Raw genomic sequence first — 22,084 nt, forward strand, 5'->3', positions numbered from 1 at the left:
AGCTCTTGGGTGACCAGGTGCATTGTCAATGAGCAATAGGTCTCAACACTGGGCTTACAATATTCAGTCAACCATGTTGTAACAGTTGTGTTGTCATCCACGCTTTTTTTTTTTTTTTTTTTTTTGCATTTATAGAGCACAGGCAAGGTAGATCTAGCATCATTCTTAAGGGCTCTAGGATTTTCAGAATGGTAAATGAGCATTGGCTTCAACTTCAAGTCAGCAGCTGCATTAGCCCCTAACAAGAGCATCAGCCTGTCCTTTGAAGGCAGGCATTGACTTCTCTCCAGCTCTCAAAGTCCTGGATGGCATATTCTTCCAAAAGAAGGCTGATTCATATGCATTGAAAATCTGTTGTTTACTGCATCCACCTTTGTTAATCTTTTAGCTAGATCTTCTGGAGAATTTGCTCCTTCACCTTGCACTTTGTGCTGCAGAGATGGTTACTTTCCTTAAACCTCATGAACCAACCTTTGCCAGCTTCAGACTTTTTCTTCTGTGGCTTCCTCACCTCTCAGCCTTCACAGAACTGAAGAGAGTCATGGTCTGGCTCTGGTTTAGGCTTTGGCTTGAAGAATGCTGTGGCCAGTTTGATTTTCTGTCCAGAACACTCAAACTTGCTCCATGTCGGCAATAAGCCTGTTCTGTTTTATTGTCATTCATGGGTTCATTAGAGTAGCACTTTTCATTTCCTTCAAGAACTTTCTCTTTGCATTCACAACTTGGCTAACTACTTGGTGCAAGAGGCCTAGCTTTCAACCTGTCTCAGCTTTCAACATGTCTTCTCACCGAGCTTAATCATTTCTGGCTTTTGATTTAAAGTGAGAGATGTGTGACTCTTCCTTTCACTTAAACAGTTGGAGGCCATTGTATATTATTAACTGGCCTCATTTCAATATTGTGTTTCTGGAGCTAGGGAGGCTTCAGGAGAGGGAGAGAGATGGGGGAACGGCCAGTTGGTATTGCAGTCAGAACACATACAGTATTCATCAGTTAAGTTCACTTTTACTGGTGTGGTTCATGGCATCCCAGAATGGTGACAATAGTAACATCAAAGATTACTGATCACTGTAGTAATAATAATAATAGTATTATAGTAATAGTAAGGTAGTATAGTAATAATATTGCTATAGTGATAATAAAGTTTGAAATATTGCAAGAATTGCCAAAATGTTGGGGCTCCTGGTGGCTCAGTTGGTTAAGCTTCTGCCTTTGGCTCAGGTCATGATCTCAGGGCCCTGGGATCGAGCCTTGCATCGGGCTCCCTACTCTGTGGGGAGTCTGCTTCTCCCTCTTCCTCTGCCTCTCCCTGCCCCTGGTCTTGCTCCCTTTCCCCCCAGTTAAATAAATATAGATGGATAGATAGATAGATAAATATCTTTTTTAAAAAAAGGAATTACCAAAATGTGACACAGAGACCTGCACTGAGCCAAATGCTGTTAGGAAAAATGTCACCAATAAACTTGCTCCGTGCAGACTAGCCACAAACTTTGAATCTGTAAAAAACCATATCTGGAAAGCACAGTAAAACAAGGTATGCTTGTATTGAGCTCTTTTTGAAGAGTTAATTCTGTTTGCTTAGAAGATACCTCTAAAGTCTAGGTGGTTTGCTTTTATATATATTGCCAGTCTGAATGGCCATTAGCATTTGAAATATATGCTGCCTTTGATTTTAACTATATTGCTGTTATTTGTCTGATATTTATATTTAGTAATGAATAACTGTAGAACAGATAGCTAGTCAGAACTGGAAATCCAAAGGCCTAGTATTTGTTGGCTTAGAGTAAGCCCCATAGAGAGGTGTTTTAAAATTGAGACTTGTAGATAAGCAACTTAAACACCTTGGAATGGATACTGATATTCTTTACAATAAGAAAATATTTTAAAGCCAATTTTGGTGGGGTAGGTTATAGGTTATATAAACATATATATCTATATCATTAAAGTATTTTATGAATTCATTTTAAGGAGTTTATGTATCATTCCAAATGTTGGAACCAGTGTTTTTAAATGTTTGCTCATATACTACTGGATTCTTTTATTATTTAGTAGCCTCAAAATATCTCTTATGCCTGAATACTTTGATGTAACACACAAGATTTAAATAGTCAAGAAATAATTAGAAAAATCTTAAAAACTAGGAAGGTAGTACCTGACTTGTATATATAGTCACAGGATTCCCTTAACTTCCTTGAACTTTGCCTGCTTTCCCTGTCAAATCTAGTACCATATCCAATCAGTTCTTCCATCGTTTGGGCTATGAGTTACTTTTAGTCTTGCTCTGCCCTCTGGAGTGTCTGCCCTTATTAAAGAGTAAAGGACTTACACGATGTGAGCGATTTGAACCTTTGATGATGCTTTTAGCTGCCTTATCCTGTGGCTTAATAAATATGACTCCTAATTACACGATCCCTCAGGAATTGTGAAGTAAGACTGGATAATCCCTACATTTTTTTTTTTTCAAATGGAGCAATCCATTCATCTTATATACGCCTGTGTAATAGATAATTACTGATAGTTTAAAAAAGAAATGATGGAGATACGCTGGGAACTGGAGAAGTCTCACATCTGGGTTTGGATCCCAGTTCCACAACTTCCTGTGAGACCCCATACAGGCTTCTTGACTGCTCCAAGCTTGTTTCTTTATAGAAAGAGGATGAGAGTTCCTGCCTCAGAGGGTAGTTGGAGGGTTGAGATGACAAATTTAAGGATAGCACTCAGCTCAGTGCTTAGTACCTAATAAGATATCTGCCATGTGCCATAGCCCTACAGGCACTATAGACTCTGGCACTGAACAAGACCTGATACCTGCCATCAGGATGCTGGTATTTTAGTGGAAGTCTCTCTAACCTTTGCAGATTTATTAAACCACTGTTCTTTGACAGAAGGGTTTGGATGGATGTTACACAATTTAGCTTGTCCTGTAAAAATCGGTAGAATGCAAAGCTACAACAGTAGATGAACAATGTAGTATTCTGAACTTTCATAGATTGTGTATAAGGAGAAAAAAATGGAATGTTGTCAACTGGATTCTGTACACGTCCTTCTGAAATAACCATGCATTTTATCATAAAACTGGTAAAATGTTCATTGAATTCTCTTGAACTTCCACTAGAGGGTAGCCTAACCCTATTCCTTTACTGGAGTTTAAACCGTCAAGGGCTCCTCAGTTTTTGCTCTTGCTTAGTTTATTTTAAGTGACCTACTTTGAAAAGACTGTTCTCTTCACCCAGAACAGAAGAATCTGAATTCTTAGATAACAAAGTGCTGTTTAAGAGAGTGACAGCCATCTACTGAGTTTGTATCTTTCTTTTGATCTGACCTAACCTGATACATCGTTTTGCTTTCTTTAAGGAATTTGAGAGAGCCCCTAGCTGACTGCCACAGCTACAAGTGTTTCATGAACTAGATTGTTTTATTGTTTAGGTTGCTTTCTGAGATTAAACCTTTCAGGAGGCACATTAACTCTCTTTAGACACCTTTTCATGTGCCACACAGATCTCGTGTGTTCTATACTGGCATTTGCAAGTTAATGTACTTCTTAGAGTTCCTTATTACCACACCATCATTGCTATATTATCTTATTACAGGGAAGGATAATGTAACCATTTGAAGAATCTTTCAAGTCTTGTAGTACCTGGCCTCTGTGACCTCTAGATCTGCAACCAAAGATTTCTTTCTTCCTCGAGGCTAATTGTTGTGTTAGAAAAGCACTCATTAAGTATGAAATAATTTTAGTGTGTTACTCCATTCTTCAAATGTGAGTGGTTACACCACAGACAATATGTATTTGAACCAAATGGCACAAAGAAAAATTCCAAACAGGATCAGTCTTCCTCTGGGATGGTCTTCTCACAAAGATTTGTGGATCTCTTCCTGCACAGCTGTCAGGCATTCCCACATGGCTTTTCACAATAAAATTCCACCTATCCTTCTCACTGATCACTAAATAAGACATGTGCTGTTGTTACAGCAAGCAAAATAGTCAAGTTTGAGCTTCTTGTGAAGGTACGTTTGTGTCCACAGAGGCCTGCTGGGATTTTACGTATGAGTGTTCTAAGTTTGGTTACCAACTTACTCGTTTTGCGATTCATTTTGTAATGGGAAATGAGCAGGTTGTGACAGGGGCATTCAATTTCTGCCATTTAAATGCAATATAAAATATTCAGAGTATACGTCATATATATATATATGCACATATATATATACTTGTAATTATTTAAAGAGGTTTTTTTTAAGTTTTTAAATAAAAAAGGGAAGAATATTTTTGTCAGTATAGGTCTTCTATATTTGATTACTGATTTCAAGCCAGTTAAGAGTTAAAATGGAAAATTTACGTTGCTTCTAGTGCTGTAAAGGGAGCCCCACTGAAAAGGAGGCCTGGTCTGACATACTATCATGTCGCCTAATGTTTTCTAAGTTCTCTGCCCTTGTTTAATTTATCCTTTCACAAATTTTAACATAACCTCCTAGTATTTAAGTTAGATGAACATGAATCCTGCATTCACTTTTTTGGTTATTATTTGATGTTTTAGTGGGATGGAACCATTCTTAGTTGAATTCAGTAGATTAGGTATTAGGGGATACAAAGATGCAAACATATAGTTATCTTAAGACCCTTACTGATTGCTAAGAGAAAGGAGAGTACACAAGATAGTTGTATATCAGTCAGAGTATAAGGTCTGTGTGAGGTTCAAAGGCGTGTGGATGCAGAGATGAGGAGGGAAGGCAGGCAAGCAGAGGCATTCCAGTGAGATTAAAAAAGTAGGTTGTGGCCCTGGGGTGAAGGGGTGAGATTTGTGAATAGTAAATTAAGGTGTTAAACTGGATTTTTTTTTTAAATATTTGATTTAGTTGAAAGAGAGCGCAAGTCGGGTGAAGGGGTGGAGGGCAAGAGAATCAAGCAGACTCCCTGCTGGGAGCCCGGTGCAGGACTCAATCTCAGGACCCTGAGATCATCACCTGAGTTGAAGGCAGATAGACGTTTAACCGACTGGGCCGCCCAGGCACTACCTAAACTGGTTTCTTAAAGTACTCAGGAGCCTTCAACTTTCTTTTTTCTTAAAGATTTTATTTGTTCATGAGAGACACAGAGAGAGGCAGAGACATAGGCAGAGGGAGAAGCAGGTTCCATGCAGGGAGCCTGATGTGGGACTCAATCCCAGAACTCCAGGATCATGCGCCGAGTCAAAGGCAGACACTCAACCACTGAGCCACCCAGGTGTCCCAGCCTTCAACTTTCTAAAGGAAGAGAACATAAATACAAATTTAGTGGTAGCAATAAAATGGACACTGTGTCTTCCAAGCATTTTAGATCTGGATTTGCCACTCAGAAACACAACATGGTGCTGTCAGTCAATTTAGAAGGATGTACAGTTTGTTTCTTAATAATAGTTCCAGGTTGGTACTAAACCAGTCACATGTTTCACTTGGTTGCCATTTTATTAACACAAGAGTGAACTAGGGTGGCAAGTTTACTATGTATCTAGAAGAGAATTTCTCCCCATGAGACATTAATTGGCCTGCCTAGGTATCAAGTCATTTCATTCAAGTTCCTGGCCTCATTAGCTTTCTAGTCAACCAACAGAGCTAGTCTCTACATAGAGATTGCCCTCCAAATAAAAGTTAAAAAGGTAAAGGTAAATATAGATATATTTTTATATGTATTCAAATATAGAACAATTGTTGATTCCATTACTTATTTTCTTTATAGCAAAATCATTTGAAATTTAATCCCCCTTACCTCTAAGGGATCTTTTTTTTTTTTTTTTATTTTTAAGATTTTATTTATTTATTCATTAGAGAGAGAGGCACAGGGACACAGGCAGAGGGAGAAGCAGGCTCCATGCTGGGAGCCCAATGCAGGACTTGATCCTGGGTCTCCAGGATCAGGCCCTGGGCTGAAGGTGGCGCTAAACTGCTGAGCCACCCCGGCTGCCCTCCTAAAAGGGATCTTAAGTCTAAGAACATAGTTTTGAGTATAATGTATAGGTATATAAGTCTGCTAGAAAAAATGAAAATTTTATTGATATTTTGGTCTGTTAGATCCATAGGTATTTACAACATGATCATTTCTGGTCTGCAAAATTATTAGTTTTAAATGACTTTTATATAGGCCACCAGGGTGGCTCAGTCGGTTGAGAGTCCAAGTCTTGGTTTTGGCCCAGATCACTATCTCAGAGTTGTGAGATTGAACTCTACACTAGACTCTGTGCTCAGTGGGGAGTCTACTTTCGATTCTCTCCCTCTACTTCTCCATCTGCCTGTCCCCATCCTCACTTGTGTGCGTGCATGGGTGTACTCTCTCTCTCAAATAAATAAAATCTTTAAATAAGTAAATGACTTTTATGGAACTTAACTAATTTTTATACAGTTTTTTCCTCTGCGTTTTTAATAGTCAATTATAAATTACTGTCAAGTGTTAAGTTAGGCGTATTTAGTATTTATACTTACATGTAAATATATATACTTTGCCCTAGTGACCCTTTTGACAGCTTCACGAGATGTGAAGTTAGCCTTTTTTTTCACTGGTGAGATGTCTCACTTCATTGTAAGGGGCAGAGCTGGGTTTCCAAGCTTGTTCTTCAAAGCCCTCCTCCTAACCAGTCCCTGGTATGCTAAGGATAACAATGTAACACGCATGATACTGCAGGATCCAAGTAGCTTAGAGTTAAATGGATTCCATATTAAATTTAATTATTCTAGTTCTTATCACTAATCAAAGTGAAATAGCCTTTTAAATAATCCTATTAACTATGATCGCCTTTTAAGACCCTGTCAAGCTAGTTATAACAGAATGAGCTGAATATTGCTTCTTTAGGGCCAGTAGTAATAGTAGCTCCAAGACCGAGGCTCCTACTCGTTTTTCCATTTAATATAATAACAAAACAAATAACGTAAACAGCAATGAATATAGTAACATCACATTGCCTGTTTCCCCAACATAAACTCTTGGTGTACCATTCATGTCATTATTAAAAATCTTGGATTTCATTCTTCATGGACTGAAATTTGGATTTTGCTTCATGTTAGGCTTTCTGTAATCATATATATTAACAATCTTTTGTGGCCTTGAAGATAGGGTCAACTCTTATAAACTGCATTGTCATCAACCCTTTACAGCCCTCTTGCTGGTTTACAGTGACCTATCAGTATATGTGAGTACCTGGAATGTCTTTGAAGAGGAGCGCCAAACTGTCATCACATTTTTACTTCTCAGTAAAATTTTACTTCCCCCCACCCCAATCCATGTCTGTAAGTCCTAAGCCCTACCAAATAGAAGAGGGAGCTTTTATAGATAGCTTAGATTTTTAGTCAGATCTTTGGATCGAAGATTACCAACAGGCCAAAATTCGGATTTTAATAAACCTAAAACTGCAAGTTGAAATTTGAGGAATTTACTTCTCATCCAGATGCTACATAAGCTAATTTGGAGTCATGTGGAAATCTAGTGGGCACATGAAGGAATTAGACATGCTGTAATTGTATTTAGCTATTTATGTGAAACCAGGACTGGAAAGCTGCAAAGCTAGCATGCTCCTGCTCTGCTGCCCCTTCCTTTCCCCACTGGGCAGCTGAGACTTCTAGATTTCGGAGTCAGTCTCTTACTGGACCTTTCCTTCATTTCCGTCGTCTTTGTTAGCTACCACTCGTGAGTTTCCTGAGCACTGCATTCCTCACTTTGCCGGGCTGTGTTGTTATTGAAATACATTTCTCCTCTACCTTAGGCTCTTTGAACTCAAGGACTGTCTTTTTCATCTTTGTATCCCAGTGTCTGGTACAGGTGGGATTTGGTAAATGGCCACAATGCTGTTTGAGTCCTTTAAAATCTTTGATCTCTAAAACTTCTCAGTTGTTGGAGGAAACAACCAATCCTCACTTCTACAACTATGAAGTCTTGGTTCACTTAGCACCCTACCAATTCAGAATTACCGTAGTGTCAGAAGAACTGTTTTACTGATTCCCAACTGCCCTTCAGTACCTAGGTGACCCTGGACAAAGCACTGAATTAATTTCTGCAGGCTTTGGTCTTGAATCTTTCAAATGGAAGATTTGACTGCATGATCTCCATGTTGCAGTAAAGCTGCCAAGCTCTGTGGTCTAGAGGCAAGTGCAGACCGCAGTGGCATGGTGGGTAGTGCTGAGTCTCTTCCCCACCACCTCCAGTGACCTGTGCTTTCTGAGTATCGGTAGAGCTCTGCAGTGACTTCTGAAGACTGATGGAATCATTTGCCAAGGCAAAGCTTAGGCTCTGCTCAAGTACCTTGGAATCTCAAATTTTAAATTATATTTGGTATAGTTTGTATTAATTCTAATTTGCTGTATTCTCATTTGAAAATTGATTATTCACGTGGTATATGGGATCATTAGGATATCCCATTAATCATGATACTCTGTTTCTTCATCATCCTGGTTAATAGAGTATTGAAAGTATTTTGGAAAATTACATCTTATAAATGTTTGAAATATAAAAATAAACTCAAGATCATTTGAAGTACATTTTAAAGTTGGTCAGTGTATTTTGTTTTGCCTCACGAAAGCTTAATAAAGAGTATTAAATGCAAAATAGTTTCAACAGTTTAAACTTTTAACTTTCAGACGCTTTCTTTTCTCCATGGTCTAGAATTCTGATTTCCTGTTTGTTTGTTTGTATTTTTTGGACCTTATGTACGTTCAGCTAATTTAGAGGCTAGCTTTGAGGAAGTGGAAAACCACCTGCTGAATTTGGAGGACTTATGTGGACAGTGTGAATTAGAAAGATACAAACATATGCAGTCCCAACAATTGGAAACTTACAAGAAAAATAAGAGGTAAGTTTGAAAAACTGGTCAACAGTATTCATTTTCCATGTCATTCTTTATAAGTTTGGGCCGATAAAAGACAAAAGGTTGCAACATATAAAGCTCATTCATAAGCTTTCCAGAACATGACCATTATATACATATATATTTTGGTGCCACTGTCTGTTGCCGTTTCATGGAGATGAGTTCTGTAAAGCTGAGTCTAGGATAAAAGGTGGAAGGGAACAAAGCAACAGGCCAAGCTTTCCCAGAAAGCAGGAGCCCTGACCTAATTTTCTCCAGGTGGCATATCCTGAGTTGCTTTTTTGCCTCCTTTATCACTAGAGCAGGAAGAAAAGGAACCTGAGCCCAGGCTGGGGAAAGAGACTCATGGGGTTCGAATCTCAATTTTGTCACATACTGGCTATGAGGCTTTAAGCAAGTTACTTGATCTCTCTTAGCCTCAATGTGTCTCGCTGATATGATAGTGAGGATAATAATATACTACCCATTTCATAGAGCTCTTGTGAGGATTAAATGAGATAAGAGTTATCAAGTGCAATAAGTGCTCTCCAAGTATCAGTCATAATAATGACTATTGTCATGGGGTGGATATGAACTGGACGCAGAAGAGAAGCCCAAGGGTGCCGGCTTGTGAAACTGACTGCAACATCCCAACTCATGCAATGCCACCTCAGCAGGCTTGGAAGGTCCATGGGGGTGGGGGGGCCCATGGTAGCTGATGAGAGTGCCTGAGACAGTCTATTATCTGCTCCATGGAGAGCAGGGAGTGGAGCTGTGAAGGGGGGTTGTGATAGGTGTAAGAAAATGGAAGTCATGGGATTGGAGTCGAGCGTAATGCCTAAGAGCAGATTTGGAGGGAGAGGAAGAAAGATTGGTTGGGCTGAGTACCCTATTGATTTTAAGATTATTGCTAAATTGAGTCGCTCTGGATCTCGGGTGTGGCAGTATAGGAGTGGGTTGTTGACATGGACAGGAAGTGCTGATCCCTGGCTACAGAAGGTAAAAAAAGGTAAGTATTGTACATTATCACATTGATGTCATAGTTTTCTAGAATAATGCCAAGGGATGGGGTGGAGATGAAACTGAGTATTCGGAAATTTTCAGTCAGATCTATGTGTTCCAAGGGCTGGGTCTTAAATGTTAATGAGCCATAAGAATCACATGGGTAGTGTTTAAAATGCAGACTCCTGAGCTCCATCATTGGACAGCCCCAAATCCCAAGTTAATTCCGATGGTTTTGCCATAGACAAGCATTCCAGGCAAGTCTGACATGGGCAGTTCAGGGAGAGACATTTTAAGAGAAGGCTAGTTAGGGGTGGGGGTGGGTTGTGTGCAGGCTCTACATGGAAGAGCTTCAAAAGGAGCCCCAAGGGGGCTGTGGATAAAATTGTTCGCAGAAGTTTGTAAATATATGAATTTTTCTGGAGGTGCTTTATGTAAATTACATTTGCCTACAGAGATTACAGGAGGGTGTGTGGCAGCATTAAGAATGGAGTTCTTTGTTTCCCAGGGTCAGGAGTTTCTCATGGTTTGTCTTCTTTCTAACTCCTGACCCTGGGAAACAAAGGGTTGTAGAAGGGGGGAGGTGGGTGGGGGATAGAGTGGGTTAACTGGCATTAAGAAGGGCATGTGATGTGATGAGCACCGGGTATTATACTATATGTTGGCAAATTGAATTAAAAAAAAAAAAAAAGAATGGAGTCCTTGTCAAAGAAAGGACTTTTGAATGAGTGGATGAGCACTGGGACCCAGGGACTTTCAGACTGAATCAAGGAGTATGGGCGATGAAGAACTTTGCCTGGAACAAGAAGCAGAGTTAGAGATGGTTCAGCAGGTCTGCAATTTTAAATGAAAAAAATAGCTAGGTGTTATACTGTATGTTGGCAAACTGAATTTAAATTAAAAAATATTTTGAAAAGGTAGGGAAATACTGTTGTGGAGGTGTTAATCATGTAAATAAGTTTGTTTATAATACAGCAAATTACAGGGAGCATAGTAGGAGGGCTTAGAATTTTGAAAGGAAATTTTTGAAGGAAATTAGGCAGCAAAAGTACAGGTCATGTGAACCCTAGAAGTTACACGGTTTCCTCATCTGTGAAATGGGGATAATAATAGGACCTTATAGGGTTATTTTAAGGATTCATTGGTAAATGCTTAGAATAATGCTCAGCACACAGTGAATGCTTTGTCAAGTGGCCAGCACTGGCTGACTTGTATGATTACTTATATAACTGAATTGATAGGTATGCTATATTTGACCAGTTATGTTTTTTAGCTAAATACAAGAATTTATATGAATGTTGTGGTTTTTCTATCCATATACGTTAATATTGATTATTTGAAACATGGTATCCGATACTGTAGTATGTAAAATTAAATTTCGGGTTTTCAAAATCTAAGATGATCAGAGAGAAAAAATAAAGATTTGGAACTATGAGGTTTTATATCCTTCTTCATTTTCACCCAGTGACCTAAATATATTTTAATTAATGCATTATAATTTATATGTCATAAAATGAAAATTAATTTTAGTGTTTGGAGAGCAGCATTGCCTACAATTTAAGTTAAAGCCAAAATATACTGACAGGTCTTAACATGTTCCACGTAATTGAATTGACAGAGTATTTGTCTTCTGAGAGGTAGAATTTTGTCATAGGAAAGACTGTATCCTTGGATTCAGAAGACCCATGTCCTGGCTCTGTTGGTTACTAACTTGGGTGCAAGCCATTCATTTTCCTTTGTGTGTTATCCTGTTGTAAAGCTTTCCTTAGTCTAGAACCTTCTTGACTAGCATTTGAAAGATTTCTCAACAAAAATTACTTTTTAAAAATAAACTGAGATGTGATAAACTTACTTGTTGGTAAGTGCTTGTTACTCTGAAATACATAAGAAAAAACAGCATGAGGTTTGAGGACTCCAGTGTGTATAATCAGTAGCTTGAAATCTATAGGTAAAACAATGGTAAATATTTCATTCTTTAACAGGCCAAATTTTTTAAAATTATAAAATTTACTTTCTATTTCTCAAGGACACTCTCAAGTTAATGTAAAATGTCATAACAGTTTTAAACTTAAGTGTTTTTGGTGAGAAATTTTAAAGGTGAGACATTTACCTTGTACTTTGAATTTCTAAATCATCTACAAAAAAGAATTATGTATATGTAGATATGTGTTAATACTTAGAGCATCTTTATAAAATAAATCTTTATCGATAAATGCCGAAGTATTTTGCATCTACTTATCTAGTGAGATATTAGCCTTGTGATTTAAAGCCTTTTTTAAAAATCCTGAAATGATTATTATGGCTTTCATTCAAAATTATTAACAAATACAGTTTATTTTGGCTATTGTGGTAAGTCCTTGAAAACCTTAGCTTTCCCTTTTTGCCATTTGCTGCCTGTATGACCTTTTGCAAATGACCAGTCTTTGGCTTTCCTATCTGTAAAGTATATATAATATACTTCCTTACAGAGTTATGGAAAATAAGAAACGGTTATGTTTTGTTTTTAAGGGTCAGATAAAAGCCAGGTATATTTAGCTCACAGAATCACTCATAATTCTCAGTTTTACTTAACTTCCTCAACAAAATAGTGAAAATATTGAATATGAAACATTGCCTAATACTATTTATAAACTGTAATCTCTCTGAAGCTCATAACCTGTTTTATTCGGCACAAAAAAAGATGAAGTCCTATTTTTAAAGAGATCTTTTTGAAGCAATATATATGTAGCCAGGCTATACTTACACACACATACACATGTATACATATATATGGTTGGTTAATACTTCGTTATAGTATAAATAATTTGGATTGACAACATTGAGAAAGTGGTACACTTTTATTCAGTCAAATGTAAATTGAACAAAATTATCTTTAAAAAACCATGTATAGGTCGGACCCAGTGGCTCAGCGGTTGAGTGCCGCCTTCAGTCCAGGGCATGATCCTGGAGTCCTGGGATCGAGTCCCACGTCAGGCTCCCTGCACGGGGCCAGATCCTCCCTCTGCCTGTGTCTCTGCCTCTCTCTCTCTCTCTCTCTCATGAATAAATAAATAAATAATTTAAGAAACGCGTATAACATTATTCAGTAATGTTTTATTTACATTTTAAATTCTTTCTTGGTTACGTCTATTCAGTCTTAAGGTATCAAAATTGGTAACATGATGAAGGCTCATGTAATGGCGCCAAAATTGTTTTGATTGATAGGAAAATTCCATATAACACAATGGGTTGAACACAGCCACTTACTTTCACTGTAACTCTATGAAAATGATAATAAAATACTTGTTTTTAAAGTTATAATTCAAAAGAACAGAAAGACCATAAGAGGAAAGAGATAAGAGATGTTACCAACATTTTGGAGGCGGAAGATAGATGATGGGTGGTAGCTGACAGCTGGGCAGAGAAGGTTGGAGAGGGGATCATACTTAGAGTCTAAACACAGTTGAGGCCAGGTAGAGGTGCTGCCACCCTTGACCCTTTTGTTTTTTTCTTTTAAAGGTTTTATTTATTCATGAGACACAGAGAGAGGCAGAGACACAGGCAGAGGGAGAAGCAGGCTCCCTGCAGGGAGCCCGATGTGAGACTAGATCCTAAAACTCTGGGATCTCTCCCTGAGCCAAAGGCAGATGCTCAACTGCTCAGCGGCCCAGGCATCCCCGTACTTGACCCTTAAACAGCATGGTGGTCAGGAGCACCAAACCCCACATAGTTGGAAACCTGTATATAACTTCTGACTCTTCCAGAATTTCTCCCAAGGCCTGCTGTTGACCCAGAAGCCTTACTGATAACATAAACAGTTGATTAACTATATTTTTGTATGTTATATGTATTATATGCTATATCTTTACAATAAAGTAGACTACAGAAAAAATGTTACTAAGAAAATCATGAGAAAATAATTTACAGTACTATATTTATTGAAAAAAATGTGCATGTAAGTGGATCCATGCCATTCAAACCTATGTTGTTTAATGGTTAACTGAATATTGAAAATGGGGGATGTTAAGTGAAAGTCGGCATATCAGACAGTAGGGCTGTTGTGGCCTCTTTCCTCACTGGCTCCCAGAACTCTAGCAGCCAGATGTACATCCCCTGTGCAGAATACTGGAAGGCTCATCTGAGAAATTGACCAGCCCAAGATAAAAGACCTGCCATATGGATATTTGGGGGCATGGTCTGATGAAACAGCAGGTCTGCATCTTAGCACCCCCATGCTGAGCTCCACACTATATACGTGACTTCTAATCAGCTTTGTGGTGCTTGACTCTTAAATATGAATGGACAGCTGAGGAATAATATCCAATTGAAGAAAGCTTCCAAAGTGTAAGTGACCAAAATAAACAGAAAATATACAAATTAATAATTTTTTAAAAACACACAGAGGAAGGAGAGACTGAGGGGAGAAGAAGCACAAACAGACACTGTAATGAATAACCCCATATATACAAGGCCACCTCGTAAGAGACCATTTTGCATTTATGAGACATGAACTGGATGCTATAGAAAAGAATGAGACAAGAATGAGCTCTTAGAAATAAAATATATGATAGCAGAAGTAGTAAACTTCAACTGAAGCATTGGGAGATCATGTTTGGCCTCTATATAAGGAACACAGAGATAAGGAAAGCTAAGAATGTTGAGAAAATTAGAGAATTCATTCCTAAGTCCCACATCGGACTATGAGAAGCTTCAGAAAGAGGGAAAAAAAAAGAGCAAATTTATTAAAGAACTAATACCAAATAAGTGTTCAGAACTGAATAATATGAACAGGTTTGAAAGGGCCCACCAAGTATCTGACAAAGTGAGTGGGGAAAGATCCATTGTCAATGCATAGTTTTAAAAATTTCACCACACTAGATATAGATATCATAAAAGTCTTCAGAAAAATCTTAATATTAAGGATCAGGAATCAAAAGGAGTTTGAGCTTTTCAGCAGCACCTAGAACTAGAAAATGATTCTCGCTTTACGTCTATGTAGCAGCATTTTCATCAAGTGGGTGGAAATGGTAATTTCCAGGCGTCCAGGGGTTCAGATTCTGTTCATGTGCACGTGTATCAGGAAACTGCAGGAGGATATAATCCACTGATAAGGGAGTAAACCAAGGAGAAGGAAGAACAGACACAGAAGAGACGTGAATTGCAGTGAGGATCCATCCAGTTTAGAAGAGAGACAACGGGAATGCCCAGGGGGATGGCAAAGAGAAGTTTGTAACAGGTCTGGTGAGGAATCAGAGTGAAGAAGGAAGTCCTTCTGGAGGATTCCTAGAGCAATGTTTCCAAGGAAAAAAAATGAAACTAAGAGGTTGTCATACACTTGATCACACTGAGAGTTTTATAACCTCCAATGGCAGGTCTGATGATGAATTAGTGATAGGTATGATGTTTTAAAAATGGGGTAAACAAGGTAACTGTTAACACTAAGGGAAAACATAGTTTTACAAGAAAATAAAACACCATATGACTCAGTCATAAACAGCATTAATATAACTCTGTAATAGCTAATGTGGCATTAGGCCAGAATTGTGATATAGATGGTGGAGAAGCATGCTGTATTGCCAGGTACGAGGGAGGGATTTAAGGAAACTAATCCTGTGCTTCTACAGCAGATCAATATGTGGTATTTAAAATAGAAGAAAACGAGTAATTATCAGTGTTGGCATATTACTTGAAAATAATGGAGGTAACTACCAGAAGAAAAGCTGAAAGAATGGAGTGTGGCTTCTTGTGAGAAGCAGGACAGAAAGGTGCAGAGATCTCTGATCTTCATCATAAATAAACCCTGTGGGCACCATTTGACTTAAGGAATGCACATGCATTATTTTGATAAATACAAAAACCAAATTAAAAAACACTCTAGACTGAGAAGATTGCCACTGACAAAACATTCCATGATCAAATAAGTTCTAGAAACACTCTCCTGTGTTTGCCTCACAGAGCTTTGTAGTACATGTCAGTGCAAAGTTCTGGGAATTCCTGTAGTAAAGAAATTTGACTCAGCATCTCATAGCTAGCTTGCTCACAAACCAATTTGTGTGTAATACACATTAAAATTCTGTAACTTGGTATTTTCTGTATTATATAACGCTGAGAAATTTTCAAATATTCGTCCATCCCCCAGATTAAACTTATTATCTGATTCACGGGGAAGAGTTTCTTAAAAATAAACCTTCGTTAAACTATATAAACCTTCGTGTTTAACCAGATGCCCTACAATCTAAACAGATGGCTTTTCTTGCTCCTAAAGAAGATAATGCGTGGTAACAAAAGATTAACTATATGGGGGAAAGGTATTGAAAATGTCTACATGCTGGAGCGCCTGGCTGGCTCAGTTGTTAAGTGTCTGATTTTTCTTTTTAAAATATATTTATTTGTTTACGAGAGAGAGAGAGAAAGAGAACACAAGTGGGGAGAGGGAGAAGCAGACTCTTTGAGCAGGGAGCTGGACACAGGGCTCTCAGTCCCAGAACCCTGGGATCATGACCTGAGCTGAAGGCAGATACTTAAGCAACTGAGCCACCGAGGCACCCGTAGCACCCAACTCCTGATTTCAGCTCAGGTCATGGTCTCAAGGTTGTGCGATCAGGCCCCATGTCAGACTCTCCTTGGAATTTTCTGTCCCTCTTTCCCTGCCCCTCTCCGAGTGTACATGCATGCATGCACTTTCTCTCTCTCAAAAAAAAAAAAAAATTATAAAAAATAAGTGTGCTATGTAAACTCCAACCTCCTTTATTTTATTTAAAAAATAAAAATGAAAAACAAAATGCATGCTCTGCAGATTTCCAGAAAATCTGGAGTAGACAGCTCGATGGTATGAGGAGAGTAAGGGATGAAGGGTAAATTCTTATGTACTTCTTGTGCTAACAGTCTCTACAATAGGCTCCGAGGCATTTTCTAACTTAGCTTATATAAGAGCCTGTGGAGTGGGCAGGGCAGCGATGATTGGAGTTAAGGAGGAAACTGAGGAGCAGGAAATGACCTGTGTGGAGCCCAGCATCAGAGACAAGATCCCCAGTCTCCTCAAACTTGTCTTTTTTTTTTTTTTCTTTTAAGGTAGAACAGAATCAGCCTAGGTGTTGATACCAATGCATCTGTAGTTGAGAATGGATATATGATATTTTGTCGTACATCTGATGTGCGTTTCCAACACAGAAACTAGCTTCCTGTCCTCTATAAAAGAACAGGCCTGTTCCCAGCAGTAATGGTGGTTTACTGTGGCAGTGATTCTCGCCGTGGGGAGAGAGAAACACACCACTTCAGAACATTCCTAGGGAAGATCCCCAGAGCTCTTATCTGCCCTTGAAAGATATTTGAATGAATTCAACCCAGGTATTTCTGTAATGAAGGACATCTAATGGGAGCTAATGAAAGTGACATACAAGGAACTATATAGTTGTAGAGAGAAAACACCCATAAATAGCTTTTCTATCTAATAACTTCTGCATATAAAGTGATATAACTATTACTGATACCTTTTATAGACAGGGACAGACCTTGCCGTGGTAAATAGTAAAACATTATATTGTGGACAGAATGTGGTTATAGGCAGAAGACAGGTACTGATACCAGTGCTAAGTTGTCAGATAATTAGCCATACACATCTAACTCATGGATTCCTTGCAGTAGGAAATAAACAGTTCGTCAGGTAAGAAGAGTTGAAGAGTTAATATTTTGTTTTTGTTTTCTTTTGTTTTTTATTTGAGCATAATTGACAAGAGTTAGTATTTTGTAGGGGAGCCAAAATAAAGAACTTAAAACCAACTACACATGTTTGTCTAACTAGCAGCTAAAAAAATGGACTTGGCAGTCAATTTACATCTTTAGTTATAGTGCTTGGGGAGTAATAGGTGACAAATGTGGAACAAAGTATAATTTTTTTTTAAGATTTATTTATTTTAGAACGAGCAGGAGGAGCAGAGGGAGAGGGAGAGAGGATCTCAATCAGACTTTGCACTGAACACGGAGCCCTACATGGGGCCTGATCTCACCACCTGAGATCACGATCTGAGCTGAAACCCAAGAGTTGGACAACTAACCGAATGTGCCACCCAGGCACCCTTATAATAAAGCATAATTTTTTTATTAAAGATTTATTTATTTATCCCTGAGAGAGGGTGAGAGAGGCAGAGACCCAGGCAGAAGGAGAAGCAGGCTCCCTGCAGGGAGCCCATTGTGGGACTCAATCCCAAATCCCGGGATCATGACCTGAGCCAAAGGCAGGCACCCAACTGCTGAGCCATCCAAGTATCCCTAAAGCATAATTTCTGATGATTAGGATTTGAAGAAAATAAGACAGGGTAATGTTCTCATGGTGAGGCAGAGGGTAGCTACTGTGGCCAGGATGAGCAGGGAATGCTCTTCTGAGAAGGCACCCGAGAACTAGGACCTGAATGGGAGTGAGGGCAGCTATGTAAGGATCTATGATTACACAGTTCTAAGCAGAAAGAACAATAGGGAGAAAAATCCTGACCCCTGAGCTCTAGCTAAGTTTAAGAGAATAAAGATTCAGAGCTAAAAAGAACTGTAGGATCTCAGACTTCGAATGTTTTAATCTTTCCAGGGCCACCATTATGTTCCTTAGAATGCTTACTAAAACTCTTTCACAACAATTATCCTCAAAATCATACATAAGTGTGTATGTACCTTTATTAAAATATCTCTTATTTCCAAATTTCTGGATCCTTTGTTTTCTTTAGCATGCAGCAGAGTGTCAGAATTTCTCTGAAAATAGCTCCATCTTGAAGAAGCAAGTGATTTTAGTACACTTAATTATAAATGACTCATAATTTTAACAATCTTCTGTCGGGCTTGTCTGCTCAGGGGTATACTAAACTCTAGAAACATTTTTCACTGATTCAGACTTTGAAACTTGGGTGTTATCTCCTAGAGACTGTTTTGTAGGTGGTTGTGTGGGGGTCACTGCTTCTGTTGGGATTTAGTGATTGTGCATAATTCAAGAAAGTTACTCCTTTTACTTTCTGTATTACATCTGATGCTAAGGAACTATGCCCTTCTTTCTGTTTGTGTTTTTTGGTAACCTGTAGACTGTAGACTAAGTTTAAAAAATCTTTCAAGCTAAAGTGTCAGAGATGTATTTGAGACATGATAACACACCTGTAGTAGTATTTGACCAGTTTGCATTCTAGAGAATAATCTGCCAAGCTCCTGAGCTTCCAGAAATGACTGTCCAAACTAACCCAGACATGTAGAGGGCCATTGCATAGGTCTGGCCTGTACTTTCTGGAAATGGGGGATGCTAGCGGTGGGAGGCTTGGCAGGAGTGTAGTACACAGGCCAGGCCTTGCTGAGAATAGAACAGAGGAATCCATTGGCATTCTACAGGGTGAGGATGGTTCTGGAACCAGAAGAGAGGGTCCAGAGTACCTCATCCAAAGGAGATGTGCAGAAAGTCAATAACTAGCTTCTGAGGTTTTGCAGTGGAGTCTGGTTTGGATGCTGAATGGAAAGTGGATCAGGAGAACTTTTTCCTTAGGCATTGCTTTGACAAAAAGGGAGTGGATTTTGTATTTACCCAAGATGGAGTAACATGGTCCAGATTTACTTTCCCATCTGATAAAACAAAAAAACAGACAAAACAGTGCTTTTTAAGACCCTGGACAACAGGCAAAGAAGAGAAGTCTGTCCTTGAAGGACAGCAAACATGTGCGGTGACACAGTCCCAGAGAGGACTGCACAGAGAGAATCCTGGAAATCTGCCTAGGGTGCCCCTTGAATATCCAGCAGAGCACTGATAATGCATGTGAATAAACTCCTGGAGGCAGGAGGGGAAAAAACCCACAAAGGACTAGCTAACAGTTCCTGTTGTTAACACAGGGCCTGTTCTCAACAGCCAGACTGGAAAAATTCGTGATTCATGTGGCATCGGGAAGAGCACTCAGAAGTCTTCTCTCAGTAGGGGGTATAATTAGCCCCCAAATGTGTCCTGCTCCAGAGCTGTTTAACAAATCATGAAAGTAGGCATCGAAAGGACCAGATTGTTTCCAAGGAAATTAACTGTATCCCAAAACAAAGCTCAAGAACATTCGTAAAGAAACACGAGTAACTAGCACCCAATAAGGTAAATCACGATGTGTTGGAGATAACCAATCAAAAGCAGTTCAGAACTGATATGGATGTTAGAATTAGCAGGCAAGGGCATTAAAATAGCCAGTTATTGTAACTATTCTGTAAGTTCCGAACTTGGTTATCTCCATGTTTGTTGAGTAATCTTTAATTAGAATATTTAGAGGCATGGAAGATGAAAAAAAGGCCCAGACCTGTCTCTCCCATTTTTCTCCTTATTCTTCCTACTTCCCTATTAGATGCCAGTTTTAGATGGTTCCCAGGTGGTTAATTGATAGTAAATTATTGTATTTATTACACTATAATCATCACACCTGCTGAGCCAGTGACCTCTTGCTAGCAAGCTATGAATTTATGGGGTTCATGAATTTGTAATCAAATCTTACATTTTCTTTGAAAATGAAACCTAAGCTTATGAGTTGGCAAGGAATTCAACAAATTCTTATTCTGAAGTGTCAGAGAATAAATCTTGACAGTTTTAGACTTTATACATAGTCACAAGAACAGATGTAGCTAGAATATTTTAACAGGTTATTAGATACTTGGGTTGACAGTAAATATAGTTCAGGACTGATATTTAAGTTCTTCAAGCTTTATTTTGAACAACGAGTATCTGTTTGCCATCAACATTAAAAGCTCATGTTCTGTCTTGATTCTTTAAAAATAATATTTCTCTAATTGGTTTACAGTATTCTTTTCCTGAACTTTTTCTCCCAGTTGTACAAATGCAGTTCTATATGTTGGAGCTTGTAAAGATGTTTTAACAGAGATAATAAAAACTTAAATTTTATATTTGCAGTTGAGAGTGGTCAAGACTAAAAATACAGCACCCTTGAGAAAGGGTTTACTGAAATTCAGACAAATATGATTATCCTGGGTTTATAAAAAAAGGTAATCCTTCTTCTGATCGGTTGTAGCTTGTGCACGATAACTTACAGAGTCTGTAATAACTTTCAATGTTCTAGAGTCAGTTTGCTAAATTCACAGTAATAATTTACATCTTATATGGCCCAGTACCACTTTGGAGTTTGTTATGTCTCCTCATCGGTTACTCTTTTTCAGAAATGTTTTCAAAAGTAGGAAACCGGTTATTTTAGTCTTCAGGTGATTGTGGCTAAAAGGGCCCTTTGCTTCTCTTACTTTTCTCGAGTTCTTGATGGATTCTAGAGGTGGGACAATTAGAGACATGCTTAGGAGCCTGCCCTATCTGCTCGTTCTGTGGTCAGTGGCCAGAAAAATCAGGGCAAAGGCAGCAACCAGAAAGGGAGTGTTCCTCTTCTCTCCTGTACCCAAACCCTCTTGGGCTGTGCTCTCACATTGTTATATTGGCCCCATTTCTCTGTGATCTCTCTACCTGCCTTCTATCATTTCTAGTTTTCTTTCTGGCTCAGAGAATTGGCACTGCCATCGTTTCAAAGGGCATTCAGTCATTAACTACTGGATTTCAGAGAGGTACATTCTCTTCCAAAGTGAGCAGTGTTTTCCTTATTCTCTGGAAGTTTCATGCCATCTTTTGTTTATGACAAACTCTTCTCCTTATGCTGATACCAGACAAGTGCATTACTGTCATATAAAATAACATATTACTTCAAGGAGGAGAAAATAGAACCTGATATTATAGCTCTCAAATATGAACTCAGATGAGAACTTATCATTTGATAGCAAGATTCTGTGCTTTTACATGGATTTAAAAAACAAAGTATCCCCTAAATTTATAAACACTGGACTGACTTCAAGGAAAGTTAAAACACTATTTTACCTCATAAGCAAACTTTTAAAAAGATTTATTTATTCATTCAAATGAATGGACAAGATGCTTGGCATACTGGTTAAAATATTAATAAAGAAAGAAAATTGTATAAAGATTGTGTGACATGAAGATATTAATAGACACACAACCCATGATGTACTTTGAATATTTTATTTGTATCTTTTTTTCCTTAGTTTCTTAGGAAGCCAGGTCCATTGACAAATCCTTATTAACCTGACTTATTAGAACTGTCCATTCTTGACTTCTACAACACTATCATCCCAAGTTTGCTTCTCTATCCTAGATTAGTTTTCAGTTTCAGGTGCTTAATGTTGGTATTCCCTGTTCTTGTTTATTGCCTCTTCCCATTCTGCATACCTTCCCCAGGTAGTCCCTCCAGCTCCTTGGTTCATCTACCATCTATGTGGGGACCACAATCAAATCACTG

The 22,084-nt window shown here is 38.5% G+C and overlaps 1 protein-coding gene across 2 annotated transcripts in view; it reads left to right on the plus strand.

Moving 5' to 3' along the window:
• Positions 1 to 22,084, plus strand: part of DTNBP1 (dystrobrevin binding protein 1) — a 125,205-nt gene that overhangs the window by 34,877 nt on the left and 68,244 nt on the right. For both annotated transcript variants that reach the window (XM_077885787.1, XM_077885788.1), the window contains one exon: positions 8,678 to 8,810. In XM_077885787.1, coding sequence (XP_077741913.1) covers positions 8,678 to 8,810 — 133 coding nt within the window. The remainder of the gene's footprint in view (positions 1 to 8,677; positions 8,811 to 22,084) is intronic.

This window comes from Canis aureus, chromosome 37 (genome assembly GCF_053574225.1).
Source record: "Canis aureus isolate CA01 chromosome 37, VMU_Caureus_v.1.0, whole genome shotgun sequence".
Classification (NCBI taxonomy): Eukaryota; Metazoa; Chordata; class Mammalia; order Carnivora; family Canidae; genus Canis; species Canis aureus.